This window comes from Caretta caretta, chromosome 3, assembly GCF_965140235.1.
Source record: "Caretta caretta isolate rCarCar2 chromosome 3, rCarCar1.hap1, whole genome shotgun sequence".
Taxonomy (NCBI): Eukaryota; Metazoa; Chordata; order Testudines; family Cheloniidae; genus Caretta; species Caretta caretta.
The window spans coordinates 159,928,869-159,945,414 of record NC_134208.1 but is presented as its reverse complement, the minus strand read 5'-3'; the positions used below and the strand labels follow the sequence as shown (position 1 = coordinate 159,945,414).

General features: G+C 44.8%; 1 protein-coding gene across 1 annotated transcript in view; it reads left to right on the top strand.

The window, feature by feature from the left end:
- DNAH14 (dynein axonemal heavy chain 14) overlaps nucleotides 1-16,546 on the top strand; it is a 485,531-nt gene that overhangs the window by 268,822 nt on the left and 200,163 nt on the right. The window contains exons 43-45 of the mRNA XM_048843312.2: nucleotides 3,378-3,498; nucleotides 5,190-5,419; nucleotides 6,741-6,857. Coding sequence (XP_048699269.2) covers nucleotides 3,378-3,498; nucleotides 5,190-5,419; nucleotides 6,741-6,857 — 468 coding nt within the window. The remainder of the gene's footprint in view (nucleotides 1-3,377; nucleotides 3,499-5,189; nucleotides 5,420-6,740; nucleotides 6,858-16,546) is intronic.

Here is a 16,546-nt window from a genome sequence, read left to right as displayed (position 1 = left end):
TCCTTTCAGATCATTAGCCTCATGCTCTATGTCCCATTTTTCGATAAAAGTTGCCAGAAAGATGATCAAGCTGGGAGCACTCATGGCAAATCCACCACAGATTGCCTTTCTTAAAGAGAAGATCTCTCTTCAACTACACCCAAAATTCATCCCTAAAATAATTTGAGTTTCAAATCAGTCAAACCATCCACTTACCAACATTTTTTTTCTAGAACCATGCGCCTCTGATGTGGCAAGGAGGCTTCATGCTCTAGACGTCTGATGAGCACTAGTCTTTTATCTACAGAGAACAAAAGCAACTAGAAAGACACCTAGCCTTTTTATTGCCATAGCAGAGAACTCAAGAGGTCAGAGAGACTCTAAATGGATCTTGGATTGCAACACTGTTTGTTTCCAATTAGCTCTTATTTCCTCCACAGAGGGGGTGAGGGGCCATTCCACCAGAGTGCAAGTAATTTCTACAGCGTCTCTGCAAGACTTGCCTTTACTGGAAATATGTATTGCAGCTATCTGGAGCTCCTTACACACCTTTACAAGACATTACGCTTTAGTGCAGTCTTCTACTGCTGATATAAGTGTAGGGACAGCAATACTACAGACAGTCATTATATCTGCATCTTCTCATCCACCTCCTGTTTGACCACTGCCTACTAATTTCCCACATGTGGAATTCAGATAGTGACCATCACTTGAAGAAGAAATGGAGATTATTTACTTGTTACTACTGGAGGTTCTTCAAGATATGTGGTCCCTATCTGTATTCCACACCTTCCATTGCCCCCTGCTGCAGATGATAACTAGATTTTCAGTAGAAGGAATTGGAGAGGTGTTGGTCTGCGCTGCCCCTTGTACTCCTGGTTCAGAGCATTAGAAGATCAATTGACGCTGCTTACTAAAAATCTCTGGATTCAGGTGCATGGTGTGCATGAAAACTCATGTGTGGAATACAAATAGGGACCACACATCTCGAAGACCCTCCAGTAGTAACAGGTAAGTAAGCATCCTTAATTTTGTCACTTAAGGCCTGATTCGACCACCTTTGCTCATGTTGAAAAGTATATTATTCTTGAAATAATTACACAAAAATCATTGCAACTATTTATATAGTGAAGTATCACTCAGAATGAGTACAGGTGACAGAAATGGGACCCTATTTCCACTTTCCTGTTTTAAAGTATTTTCTTTCCATACTTATTTCTAATAAGCTGTAAATATTTCACATTGTTCCTTTTTAGTTTGGTTTGGGTGAAGAGTTAAAATATAAATACTTCTAAAATTCTGTTTAGATTAATATATATGGAAACACATGTTGTATTTGAAATGATGTAGACATTTTTTTTGTTCTATTATCTTTTTGGAAACCAAAGATTAGGTTTTTATATTATTTCAATAATTTAATAAAATTCTAACAGATATGTAATTGGTAAATAATACAAGTTTGGTGCAACATACAATATGTTGGATGTTACAGTCCCTAGGAAATACAGAGAATAATATTAGTATATTTCATAGTTTTATAGAGTTTCAGGCCAGAAGGGACCGTCAGATTATCTAGTCAGACCTTCTGTATGTCACAGGCCATCATATTTCACCGAGACACCCCTCTATTAAGACCAAAGACTTCAGTTTCCCTAGGACTGAAATGCTTTGGTCTAAATAAACTTTTGTGTGCCACAGTCAAAGAACAAGGTGCCACCAGTGCCCAAGGTGCCTGCAGTGGCAGGGAAATGATTAGGTGAGACATGCCAAGATAATCCCAGTGGGCAAACCATGCCATATGCTACAGAGGAAGGTAGAAGAAACCCAAGGCCCTTGCCAGTCTGACCTGGGAGAAAATTCCTTCCCAGTCCCATATCTGGTGATCAGTATGCTCATAAGCATTTGATGAAGACACACCAGTAAGGCATTTAGAAAGAGAATTAACTACCATTTCAGAACACTGCTCCACCTCATCCAGTACCCTGTCTTCTGCTGTGGCCAACCTCTGATGACTCAGAAGAAAGTGGGGACAGAATATATCAACTGTGCTTTGGGGGAGGGGGAAGCAGGATTTACTGCAGATTATCTTAATCAGAACTGCAAGTATTATGAGCACGTTAAGGGTAGTGCAGGCAATCCCGTTCTCTCCATAGCCCATGAAAGAACAGAATGAACAGGTTGACTTATAGCCTTACAGATTTCAAGGCCTCTGAGCCCCTGCACATACAGGTCATAGAATTTCTCACAGAAGTTGAAATAGAGCATATCTTTTAAAGCATATATTTAAAATATATCTTTTCTTATTTTAAATGCTCCAAGTGATAGTGAATTCACCATCTTGCCTCACATGGCAAGTCTGTATGTGGAACTGGCACCAAGCCCTGCTTTGGTGCATGCAGGGAGTGTGGAGTCCCCCAGCGTCCTCTCTGTAGTTCCGTTGCAATTCTGCTACACTGGGGGCAATTTTTGGCCCTTACTCTCCTAAGTGAATTTTACTCATAAAGAAACCTATGTATGCTGTGATTCAGCTTTTTGTCTTCAGTTCATGTTAATCCAAATGAACTCCTATCAGTCTGAGAAAAAGATAATGAAAATAATACAACCAATTGTATGGTAAAGAAAAATCTGATACTAGTTAATGCTATTCTAGTAACTAACACCGCTAAAATTAAAATGGGTAAAGTTCAGCTACCACCTCTGATTTCCTAATGGCCTGACTCTTCACAATATATTGGCAATCTTCAGAATAACTCATGCCTGGCATTCTGGATTCTGATTTATGAGCTCAGTCATCCCCCAATGTCTTAACCACCTGTTTTCCTACAGAGGAACAACCAGTTCCACAGTTACTACTTGTAATGCTTCCTAAAAGCAGAAGTAGTTAAGTCGATGAGCTTCTTGTCACCCATGTTCCATGTCTTCTGATTCTCCATCTTATCTGCCCTTTCTACAAAGGGCAGCATATTTTGTGAGAGTTACTAGTAACCTAGCAGTGCATTCAGACTTATAGGTACAGAGGAAGAACAGAAAGCTGAAAGATTTCATGTGTGTAGAATGTTGTTTATGTTTTATGTGTACATCTGTTAGGTAGAACAATTCTTTTCTATTCCTGAGTTGGTAGAAGCAAAAAGGACTTTTCTCTACAGTCAGTCATTTGAATTATTTTCTAGAGTAAATTATGATGAAGTCATAAAAAATTCTTTGGTAAAACATAGTTCCAATGTTAATCTAACATTTTCAAAGTAGTTGCCTTTTGACATTCCATAAAATGTGTAATGCAAATGAGAAGTTTCAAAGTTGATTGCCTAGAAAACGAAAATTAGTACAACTGTAGTTTGTGTAATCTTATAAACTTATTTCATACATATGTCAAATGATGTCTTCTAACTTTTTTTTAGGTGTTGAACGTCAAAACTCTGTTGCAGGTACTTCAGAAGTACCCCAGACCCAGCACCTCAGCTCTCAACTAACAGTTGAAGCCAAAGCACTAATTGCAAAGGCCTCAGTAGAAAAGAAAAGGTCAGCCAATGGGTTTAGATTTGTTAACAATAAGCCATTTTTCTTTCAAGAAAAGAGAAACCCCTTGATAAACAGTGTATTAATTCAAATTGGATAATTAGGAGTTGGCAAATAAAATTGGTCTTCCTTGCATCTTAAAGAACAGGCTACCACAAGGTTCTATGTTGGCCCTAACTTTGTTTAATGGCTGCATGTCAAATCTTTTCCAAACTACAACCTCAAAGTGTGTGTATGCTAGTGATATCTGCCTGACTGCACAAACTGAGATGTTGGATGAAACTAACTAGATGATTGTTTACAGTTTTCTTTAATTCAAGAATTTAGAGAACGATCTGAATTTTGTACCTGAGTCCCAGTAAGGTTGGTCTCTGCATATATACTGCATTCCTCCAGTATAATTATTTAGTTCACAACTTGTGATCGTGTTCTATGTCCCTCAACTTATTCATGACCACCAGCCAAACTACCGTATGTGATAGACCCAGGCCAGTTGGGTACAGCAGAGTAGTAGAAGGCAGATATACTGGCCACTGGATAAGCAGTTTTCTGTTCCCTGACTGACCAGAGCAGGGGCTGCTCCAGGCTAGGGTGGACACATGACTCCAGTTAGCCCGCAAAGAGTCAGTTGAAACCGTTAGGCTAATGAGAACACCTGACTCCTCACCTGACTCTTTGCAGGTTAATTGACCATTAAGCTAATGTGAACACCTGATTCTAATTAAGGCCCCTCTGATACTATAAAAGGGCTCACTCCAGTCAGGCCGAGGAGAGCCAGGGAGTCAGAGGAAAGGACGTGCAGCCAAAAGGCTGGGTAATGAAGACACCCTCAAGCCACAGAAAAGGGAGCCCTAAGGTAAGGGTGAAAAAGGCGTTGAGAGAGAAGCGGGAGAGTTGTGTGGAAGTGACCCAGGGAAATGTAGCAACTCTGGCGGTGAGAGGTCAGCTGCCAACAGCTGCTGCCATTAGGGTCCCTGGGCCGGAACCCAGAGTAGAGGGTGGGCTTGGGTTCCCCCCAACCTGCCACTACAGAAACACCTCCTGGGAGGGGAAGACAGGCCCCTGTCAGGACAGGAGGTTAAACTGTTCTGGAATAAGCCTGTAGGGACAAAAGAGACTGAGGGAGTTCTCTCACCAACGTCCTTGCTGGCTTATGATGAAAAGGGCTCAGTAGACTGTAACTCTGGCCCTAGAGAGAGAAGGGCTACGTGGAGGGTTGCAGTGAGCCTCTGAGGCTAGCATAAACCACCTGGAAATGCGGGACCCATGGGGACGAGGTTGGCGTTCTGCCACAGTATCTTGGAATTGTGTTAACCCACCCTCTACTCCAGGTTCCGGCCAAGGGACCACAGTCTCACACTGAAACAGCACCATTGTATTAGGAAAAGTGGAGTAATACTCTTAATGTATCGTGCCTTATTGGGGCTTTTTGAGAACCCTTGGCAGCAGTACTACAGAATTATTTACCATCTGGTACACAACAACTGTGTAATATGTTGCACGCCACTTGGCTATTAGCAACCATGCATATCTTTTGAAAATGTCACCCTACCAGTCCTTATGTTTATAAACCTACTTGTTGCATATTAACAATTTATAACATATAAGTTAATGACTTGCAATGAAGCAGTTGACTACAATAGTAATAGCCTGTTGTAATATTACTGAACCTACTTCTTTTTCATTGATTCCAGGGAAGATCAGAAATGGTTTTTGGAGAAGTATCCTGACAAACTGCCATCATTGTTAGGGAAACTGTATGTCTTTGCATTTACTTGGGTAGTTGGAGGAGTTTTAAGACGAGAGGCTGATTATGAGGAAGAGTCTCTGATTGGCATAGATACCCAAGATGAGTCTCTTGTAACTATAACACGCAGTTTCAGTAACTTTGTTCGTGATATATTTGAAGGAGAATCACCGATTGGTAAGTTTTGCTATATGTCGTATTCATTAATTTTATGGTGTTTCTATTATAATTAGTTTGAAGGTTTTCATCTTTTAGAACCAAATCTTATAAATAAAAAATGTTCATGTTTGGACTTAAAAGCCACATATTATATATATGGTTTTGTACACTTTTTACAATGTATAATACTTAAAAACTAAAAAAGATCAAATTAGCTGAATAATTATCTGTTTTCAAAGTCCCAGATTTTCTCCCCAAAATAATTTGTGTAATTATCATATTCAGACAAAGTCACAGTCATTAATAATACTGTGACTGGGAGAGGTGAAGTTGTCAGGGTAGGCCAGCCATGATTTCCACTTTGGCTGATTGCTGAAAAACTGTTCACAAAGCAGCAGAAAATATGTGTAGTTCCAGAGTTGCTAATCAGTTTAAATTTAGAAGGATCATTTATTTAGAGTGTGTCTACGCTGCAAAGAAACACTTGTGGCAGGGTACATCTCCACTGCAATTAAACCCCCATGGCTGGTCTGTGCTAGCTGGCTTGGGCTCGGGCTAAGGGGTTGTTTAATGATGGTGTAGACATTTGGGCTCAGGCTGCAGCCCAAGCTCTGGGACCCTCCCACCTCACATGGTGCTAAAGCCTGGGCTCCAGCCCAAGCCCAAATGTCTACACCATCACTAGACCATCAGGCCCCTTGGCCTGAGCCCTGTGAGCATGAATCAGCTGGCATGGGCCAGCCACAGGTTTTTAATTACAGTATAAACATACCATGAGCGCCCCAGTCTGGTGACTTTGTTTTGCAGGACTTGCACTATGGGGCTAAAAATAGCAGTATAGACATGCCCTCTTGGGGTGAAGCCCAGGCTCTGAGACCCACCTCTCTTGCCCGGTTTCAGAGTGCAGGCTGTAGCTTGAGCAAGCACATCTACACTGGTATTTTAGTCCCATAGCATGAGCCCAAGGCAGTTGACAAGGCTCTGAGACTCACTGCCATGGGTTTTTTTTCAATGTGGCATACCCTTATTGATAATCAAAATGTATTTTTGACCTTGCAATGAGTGATAAGAAGGAGAGATGTTTAAAGTGTTTTTTAAAAATCTAGAAATATATGTACACATTTCATTTCTTTGAGAAATAAGCTATATTGACTACTGTTCAGTTGTTTAGCTTTCCAGCACCACACTTAAAGAGGCAGTTGAACAATATGAAATCTCTAATTTCTCTGGGGAAGATCCTCAGCTGGTATAAATTGTCATAACTCTTTGACGTCAAATTCTAATGTGCACAAGCTGAGGATTTGTCTATCTGCTTCAGTATCTGATTCCAACTTCACAGGCATTCAGTTCCCAGCTGGAGACAGGGTTATCTTTGAGTATTTTGTGGATTTACAAACTGGTGACTTTGCACCATGGACAGACTTAGTTCCTACCACTCAGTTTCTAATTCAGCAAGGTAAGATTCCTCAGCAAAAATCTTTAGTACTGTATTGTCTACTTTATTATGGGAGGATCTTTTTTCCCTTTAAATATAGTGCTTACAAAAATGAAAGATTCACACCACTGTAGATTGGAGTCCTCTGTTTATCCTCAGAACAAGTACAGTATTGTGAGTGATGGGGTAAACTATCCTCTGGGTGTTCATTGAGCATATCTCAAATTTGACTTGGAGATACCACCTGCATGGATGAGAGGATAGTTCAGTTTTTTGTAATCATCCATTTCTTAATGTCTGTGCTGAGACAGCCAACAGCGTTCTCCTTCAAGTTATGGTCCCTATATGTATTCAGTCAAGGTGCACATGCACTTCATATGCCTGAGACCTGAAGATTGTTCGCTAGCAGAGTCCTTTGGTCTGCACCTGTGCCCTTCTACTCCTCATGTTCCAAACCAAGGATATAAGGAGTGGTGCAGACCTACGACCTCTCTGTTTTCTTTTTACCACCTGTGGCCTGAGACAGAACTTGTCTAGTATCCACAGCTTTAGCTAGCATTCTTTATTTTAGTGTAAGCAGTTGTAAATAATTTGGCCTTATATAAGTTTATTCTAGGGTTAGAGATAGGTTTAGGAGCCAGAAGTCTGGGATCCCTGCCCTCTCTCTCACTCCCCTGTACAGAGTACCTAATATGCCCAAGACCCCAGGATTCAAGATCTGTGTAATCTGCCCCCAGACCTTCCTGGTCAGTGACAACCACTTGACTGTATTGCCTTGGGGAAGCTCACATCCCCTCTATGTATAATATCTGCTGCTCCTTCCTTCACTGAACCAATAAATCCCATAATTTCAGATTTAGAAGATTCCTGATGGATTGCTCAATGAGGCCTTGATCCAACCTATCAGACCCCCTTATACATCAGGCAGAAGTGTCAAGAAGTGCCCCATTCGATCAAGGTTGTCTCCAGCTCCAGAACTGCTGAGAGCAAAGTTAAGGACACTAGCAAACAAAGCAAACATGACTAGGGTAAGGGTAAACTCTCTCACAAGAATAAATGTGAGAAATCCCTCTCTAAGTCCTCATTTAAGAAAAGGACTTCTTCCCAGACCCCTTCTGACTCAGGTGATACTCTATGCTCTGTTACATGTGTGTCAGGAGCTCACAAGGAGCCAGGGTACCAGTTTCTCAGCTCTGAGAACCAAAAATTCCCTGAGGAATTTCAACCGCTGAAGGAGTGAAACTATTCTCCATACCAGTAAGGGAAAGGAGCAAGTGGATGCCTCCTCCACCAATGGTACCAACTTGCATGGAGAAGGAGTTGTTGATACCAAGAACTGCCGTTCGCCCAAAACTGGCACCACCAGCACCGCCAAGGGTTTGTCCTGTTTGTCCCCCAGCAATAAGGGTCAGATACACTATCCCAGAGGACCCTACAATCTGTGCAGACTCAGAGTTGCCAGTACTGTCAGATCTGGTCCTTGCCCACACCATTGGTTCGTCATTCACTAATGCCATCTACTAGCTGAACCATGATAAGACCACCACCAGTACTGATGGTCCTGCCCATCCACACAGAGGATTTGTACTCCTCTAATGAATCTGGGGTCAGTGGGAGAGCTTCACGGGTTTTATCAAGATGGGAAGTCGGCCCCAACAGAGGATCTAAGATTTAATGGGCACCTTCCCACTCCCACAGGAGAGGCTACCCAGTTCCTCGGAGGGACCGTCATCTCCTATCATTACCTCTGTGATCCCTCTCAATGGATTTATTTGAGTTCCTGGGATCCTTATATGAGATATCCTGAATACAGAACAAGAGTCAAGGCATATATTCCCACCTGGGGAAGAACCCCAACCCACTCAGGAACACTCCAAGGAAGAGAGAGAATCTGACGGCAGAGTTATTATCAACCTCACCAAGTGAATAGGTCTCATCAGCCTCACTGTCACCAGCAGACAACTATAGACAACACCAAGATCATCTTAGAAAAATCACTCTAGATCCCCATGGAAGAAATACAGGATATCATAAATTACTGGATGTTCTCCAGAGCTTAGATCGTAGTAAGGTGGCATTGCCAATCTATGAGGCTATCTTAGAACCAGCCAAAATGGTCTGGCATACTCCATCCACCTATGCTTCCACTCCAAAAGGAATGGAGAAGAAGTATTTTGTACTGTCTAAGGGCTTGGCTACATTTGCGCGTTAGAGCACATTAAAGCGCCCTAGCTCACTACCTGTCAACACTGGCAAGGCATGTAGAGCGCTCTGACTCCACGGCTAGAGCGCTCCTGGTACTCCACCTCGGTGAGAAGATTAACGCTTGTTGAGCCTTGGCTGAAACACCTGGGCGTCAGTGTGAACGAGGTGTTGCATTACTGCACTCTGATCAGCCTCTGGAAACATCCCATAATCCCCTTAAGTCAAGTGGCCACTCTTCTCATTGTTTTGAACTCGCTGTAGGAATGCAGATATGCCCTTTGAAAACTCCATTTCTGACAGCTGGCATGCTTATCTGCTCCAAGACAAACTGGTGACCATTTACAAACTGGTGACTTTGCACCAAGGACAGTAAAGCAACCATTACTGTGGAATGCTGTGAGTGAGAGAGAGAGGCGGGAGGAGAGGGGGGCAGGCTGCTGCCTGAACTTACAAGACAGCATGCTGACATACTCTCAGCCCCACCAAAAACCCACTCTCTCTCCCCTCACATACACACAACACACTCCCTGTCACACTCCACCCCACCCCACCCCCATTTGAAAACCACGTTGCAGCCACTTGCATGCTGGGATAGCTACCACAATGCACTGCTCTCTGTGGCCATTGCAAGAGCTGCTAATGTGGCCACGCCAGTGTGCTTGTAGCTGTCAGAGTGGACAGATTGCAGCGCTTTCCCTACTGCGCTCTTTGAAGGCTGGTTTAACTCAAAGCACTCTATATCCGCAAGTGTAGCCATGCCCTAAAAGGGCATAATACTGTTTCTCACACCCTGGTCCAGACTCTTTAGTGGTGTAGCCTGTCACCAAAAGGAACAAGCAGCACCAACACAGATCTGCACTCACAGATAGGGATACCAAACATCTAGACGTCTTTAGGAAAAAGAACTTCATTTCTGACACTTTACAGTTCTGCACAGTAAATTACCAGGCTTTAATGGCAAAGTATGCTTTTATTAATTATAATAGGGTCTCTGAATTCATCAGCTAGCTGCCTCCAGAACACAAACTTCAGTGTCAAATAGTCATTGAAGAGGGTATATTGATAGCCAGGTCTGCCTTCCAGGCTTCAGTAGATGCAGCTGATACAGCCTCGTGCTTGGTGGCAACATCTGTAGTCATGAGACGGGCTTTGTGGCTCTGATCCTCTGGATTTCCCAAAAAGTCCAGTTAACTGTGGAGGTCCTTCAAAGGAAATTCTCTGGGTACCTATCCTCCTGCACCACAGATGAAATGCCCTAAGCCTCAGTCTCACTGACAACAGCAGCTACTTAACCCTTTTACCAGCAGAAAGCTAATGAGCCTCCTAGAAAACACGAAAGAATACAGCAAAGTAAACAGAACTTTTCCCCTTTTTTCTCCTTCTGGGCCCAGTCTCTCACTGAGTAAGCCTTTTGACAGCACTGTCAAGAGCTGTAAACCAGTCCGCCTGCCAAATCTACTTGTATCAGATTCCCATACCCCGGGTGACAGCCACCTTATCCTCTGCATGGCACCATAAAACATCAAACAAATGGGTTCTGGAAACTATCACCACTAGTTGTACAATAAAGTTCCTGTCCATTCCCCCTTTAAAACCCTCTCCCCCATCCCACTCTAGGGACTCCTCTCACAAGAGATGCTAAGACAGACTCCCTGCTCCATCTGGGAGCCATAGAGCCAGTACTACCCCAACACCAGGGAAAAGAATCTTACTCAAGGTATTTCCGTATCCCCAAGAAGAAGGAGGCTGTAGGCCCATACTAGATTTCAGACAGTTTAACGTCTTCATCCTTCGCCTGAGATACGGAATGATCACTCTGGCCTCTATAATTCCCTCACTAAACTGGAGTAATTGGTTTATAGCTCTCAATTTAAAGGATATTTATTTTCACGTAGATCTCCACCCTGCACACAGGAAATTCCTGTGGTTTATCATCATTACCAATACAGAGTGCTCCCCTTCCACCTCTTGACAGCTCAGCAAGTCTTCACAAAGGACTTGTCAGTAGGGGCAGCGTCATTGGGACACATCAACATTCTTATACCTAGAAGACTGACTGGTTGTGAGAAAGTCATGCCAGGAAGTACATGTGGCAACTCTGTCCCTAATCTGATCCCTACAATTGTAGGAGTGAAGGCAGAAAAATAAAAAGTAAAAGCAGAAAAGTCCACTTTAGCTCCCACACAGACTATAGACTTTATTGGAGTGACTTTGGATTCAAACATGGCCAAAGCATTCCTACCTCAGGTCCAGTTCCAAGCAATGAAGGATCTCATCTCTCAACTTGGATTGAGCCCTCAGATAACAGTACAATCCTGTCTTGTTGTCATAGGCCATATGGCTTCATTATATATGTGACTCCTTTTGCAAGATTTTGTCTGTAATGTCTACATACATGGTTGCAGACAATCTATTTGCCAAGCAATCGCAATCTGGATAAGTTGTTCTTGCTTCTCCACAGGCTTTTGACAGCACTCACCTAGGCGGGAAAACATGAAGATAGTGTGTGTGTAGTGGTTCTCTTCATCATCCACCACCCACAAAAAGGTTAATTACAGACTTCTCCCTACTAGGTTGCACAAAGTGCCCAAAGCTTGCAATGGTTCTATCCATCCATCCCTGCATGTTTAGGTTATGTTGGACAATGTGGCAAACTGTTTATTATATCAACAAACAGGAAGGAGCAAGGTCCATCCTTCTTTACATAAAGGCTGTCAATCTATGGAATTGTTGTATCTCCCCCTAGGCAACCACCTTGGTAGTGCACCTTCTAGAGATGCAGAGCGCTCTGGCAGACAGCCTCAGCAGACATTTCTCCAAAGACAATGAGTGGGAAGTATGTGACTCAGCAGTTTGGAGCATTATTCAATGAGGACTCCTACCATGAGTTCTCTTTGTATCTCACAAGAGCAAAAAATGCCCAGCCTACTGCTCCTAAGCAGCCTGGGGCCAAAACTCCACTTTTGTGTATATTTCTAGTACAATGGTTGGAACCACTAAAGAACACATTCCTGCCTATACCTCTCTTACTAAGGAAGATCAAGCAAGGCAAAGTGTCTCTGTCTCCTGTGTGGCCGAGGCACTTCAGGTTCACCAGCATTCTCCAGAAGGCCTTACATCTGTGCATCTTCATTCAGCTCTTACCAGACCTATTGACCCAGGCCAGAGGCAAGATCACCCCTCCCAATACAGCATTTCTCCATATAGTGTCTTGGTATTTGGATGGATGACAAATTTAGAGAGGTCATACTCAGAGGTTGTACAATCCATCCTTAAGAATAGTGGAAAAGACTCCATGAGAAAATGCTATAAAGGAAAATGGAAGAAATTCTCCACATGATTAGCATCATAGGCTATCCCCAGACAGTTCTAGATCCCTATTATTCTGGACTACCTCCTCTCCCTGGAAAACACTAGGGTTGTCCCTCAGCTCCTTGCAAGAGCATGTGGTGGCTATTAGTGTCTTTCATCTTCTGGAAAACAATGAGACTTTGCTCATCTAACTACAGGAAGGTTTCTGAAGGGACTTGTCAGAATCTTTCTTCTGATGCTGAAACCTACCCCAATATGTAACCTCAATTCTCATCCTGTCAGCATTAATGAATTCCCCATTCAAACCTTTAGCCTCATGTTACTTCACTCATCTACCAATGAAAGTTGCTTTTCTGGTTGCAATCACCTCAGCCGAAGAGTAGGTAAGCAGAGCCCCTTATGGCGAACCCTCCCTGTGTGGTGTTTCATAAGGATAAGGTTTCCTTCAGGTAACATCCTAAATTCATTCCAAAAGTAATCTTAGGATTCCATCTGAACCAGGTCATCCACTTATCTGTCTTCTGTCAGAAGCCCCATGTATCCAGAGAGAACAGGAAGCTCTACTTTCTGGATTATCTGTTGAGCCTTGGCCTTCTACCTACAGAAGAGCAGCAACGCTTAAATACCTTTAAAAATCTGGGCCCTACTGTTCAAATCAGATGCTCAGTTTGGTAGGGCAGTGCTTGAATCTATATTTAATTAGGACACCAAGTCCCACCACCCATTGATGGGGTACTACTTTCCAAACTAGCCAAAGAGAGGGAATATGCAGAGGACACTCAAAAAGAGGTGAAGACTTCTTACTTGTGATGAGTTTTTCAGGGTTGACTCTGCATATACGCACTCCCCACCCACCTTTCTCTCTTCCTCCGAGTCCTAATATAATCACTGCAGTGGCAGTGGAAGAAACTCAGGGAATAGCAGGTGCTATGCCCCTTTTTATAGCTTTATCCTCAGAATATTCAGGAACTCTAAGGGGAAGAGCAGGAGGGGGCACATGAGCACTCCAATGATATTGCTATGAGAAGTTTTAATCATCTAGGCCAGGGGTCGGCAATCTATGGAGCGTATGCCAAAGACGGCACGCCAGCCAATTTTTAATGGCACGTGGCTGCCTGCCGGGTCCCAGCCGCTGGCCCCACTCAGCACCCACTGCCGAACCCAGGCCGGGACCCCGGCAGGCAGCAGCGTGCCATTAAAAATCCTGCCCGCCCTGGCCCATTCTTCTTCTCCTGACCCCGTGCAGGGGTAGGATGAAGAAGCTTGGTCCTGCCGGCTGCTGCTGCAGGACAGGCAAGCTCCCCGCTCCCCCCACCGTGCTGGGTGCCTGCCCCTCCTCTCCGTCCCTGCTGCTGATCAGCTGATGGCCCTTGCTAGGGAGGGGCAGAAGCGGAGCCACAGCGCGCTCGCTGCTCCAGGGAGGAGGCGGAGAAGACGTGGGGACTGGGCCTTGGGGAAGGGGGGTGGAATCAGGGCATATCCCCTCCAGCCCCCTGCCGTGAGCCGCTCTGGGCAGGTGGCTGGGAGCACCCCCACGACCCCAGCCCATACCCCTAGCCCTCTGCCCTGATTGCTGCACCCCCCTCACATACACCCAGCTCTCTGCCCTGATCTCTGCACCCCTCATACACCCCAGCCTCCTTCCCTGACCCCTGCACCCCCTCACGACCCCAGCCCTGACTCCAGCACCCCCCACACATGCCCCCAGATCTCTGCCCTGATTCCTGCACCCCCCACACATCCCAGCCCTGACTCCAGCACCCCCCACATATACCCAGCCCCCCGTGCCCTGACTCCTGCATGCTCCTCACACACTACCAGCCCTCTGCCCTGACCCCTGCATCCCCCCATGACCCCAGCCTTGACTCCAGCACCCCCCACACATACCCAGCCCCAACCCCCATGCCCTGACTGTTGCACCCCCCACATTCTCACCCCCACCGTGAGCACCAAATGGGAGCTCCTATACCCCCCCCCCACATTCCTACCTGCATGTCTCGCACCAAATGGGAGCTACCCAGCTAAGCACTCCACACCCAAATCTCCTGCCCCAACCCTGAGCCCCCTCCCTCGTTCTAGCTCCTGGCCAGACCCTACATCCCAACCCCCAGCCTGCTCCTTCACCCCCAGCCCTCTGCTCAGTGCACTCCCACCCTCAGCTCAGTGCAGAGAGAGAGGAAGACAATGGGCTAGAACCAGGGAGAAGGTAGGTACCCGCTCTACGTGGACAGGGCCGGGATCCCAGACTGGCAGCGGGCTGAGTGGGGCCGGCAGCCAGAACCCTGGCTGGCAGGAGCCGGAGGACAGAACCCCAGACCAGCAGCGGGCTGAGTGGCAGTGGGCTGCGCTGCTCAGCCCACTGCTGGTCTGGGGTCCCAGCTATTGGCCCCGCTCAGCCTGCTGCCGGTCTGGAGTTCTGGCTGTCAGCCCCTGCCAGCCAGGGTCCCAGCTGCAGGCCCCGCTCAGCCTGCTGCCGGCCTAGGTGAATGGAACCCCAGGCTGGCAGCGGGCTGAGCGGGCCGGCGGCGTAAGATCAGCATTTTAATTTAATTTTAAATGAAGCTTCTTAAACATTTAGAAAACCTTGTTTACTTTACATACAATAGTTTAGTTATATAATATATAGACTTATAGAGAGAGACCTTCTAAAAAACGTTAAAATGTATTACTGGCACGTGAAACCTTAAAGTGAATAAATGAAGACTCGGCACACCACTTCTGAAAGGTTGCCGACCCCTGATCTAGGCTGTGCCCACAGAGTATGAATATACAGTCTGTCTCAAAAAACTGGTTACGAGTAACTTCTGTTTCTCCATTCTTGACCCACTGAGGCAGCTGTTATCCTGTAGAAAAACACAACTGACAAAATCCCAGGGACATTCTTGAGTTTTATAGATAAGGTGTTTTTTTATGTGAAAGTGCTTGAACAGTGGAATGATCCATCAAAGGAGATGAGACTAGTTCAAGCCAGACCATTTTCAGAGTGTGCTGCAAGACTTCCGACAATAACTCTGACAATGACAATGAATGGCACTCACATGGAACCTGTAGACCTGCTTCCCCAATATGGTGACATGATTACCAATATTTATATTGTTTAGGATCAGACACACTGACATCCATAGCAAGGGATTTCTTTCAAAGACTAATTCATAGCAAGACACCAACTGGCCAGTCAAGCAGAGCATTAAAAGAAAATGAGGCAAATTCTCTTGTCACTTACATGTATCCTTGAACAGCTGGGCCAACTACATTTCTCACAGGAAGAGCAGAAGGAAGCATAGCAGGCTTCAAGCTCAGCTGCTTCTCTTTCTCCCTCCCAGTTTGTGAAGGGCAGCCCCTCCTCCTCTCTCCTTCTCCTTCTTACCCCCTGTCAAGGTTCCTCCCCCACTCTGAACTCTAGGGTACAGATGTGGGGACCTGCATGAAAAACCTCCTAAGTTTATCTTTACCAGCTTAGGTCAAAACTTCCCCAAGGTACAAAATATTACATCCGTTATCCTTGGAATGGCCGCTACCACCACCAAACTAATACTGGTTACTGGGGAAGAGCTGTTTGGACGTGTCCTTCCCCCCAAAATACTTCCCAAAACCTTGCACCCCACTTCCTGGACAAGGTTTGGTAAAAAGCCTCACCAATTTGTCTAGGTGACTACAGACCCAGACCCTTGGATCTTAAGAACAATGAACAATCCTCCCAACACTTGCACCCCCCCTCTCCTGGGAAATGTTGGATAAAAAGCCTCACCAATTTGCATAAGTGACCACAGACCCAAACCCTTGGATCTGAGAACAATGAAAAAGCATTCAGTTTTTTACAAGAAGACTTTTAATAAAAAATAGAAGTAAATAGAAATAAAGAAATCCCCCCTGTAAAATCAGGATGGTAGATCTCTTACAGGGTAATTAGATTCCAAAACATAGAGAACCCCTCTAGGCAAAACCTTAAGTTACAAAAAAGATACGCAGACAGAAATAGTTATTCTATTCAGCACAATGCTTTTCTCAGCCATTTAAAGAAATCATAATCTAACACATACCTAGCTAGATTACTTACTAAAAGTTCTAAGACTCCATTCCTGTTCTGTCCCTGGCAAGAAGCAGCATACAGACAGACACAGACCCTTTGTTTCTCTCCCTCCTCCCAGCTTTTGAAAGTATCTTGTCTCCTCATTGGTCATTTTGGTCAGGTG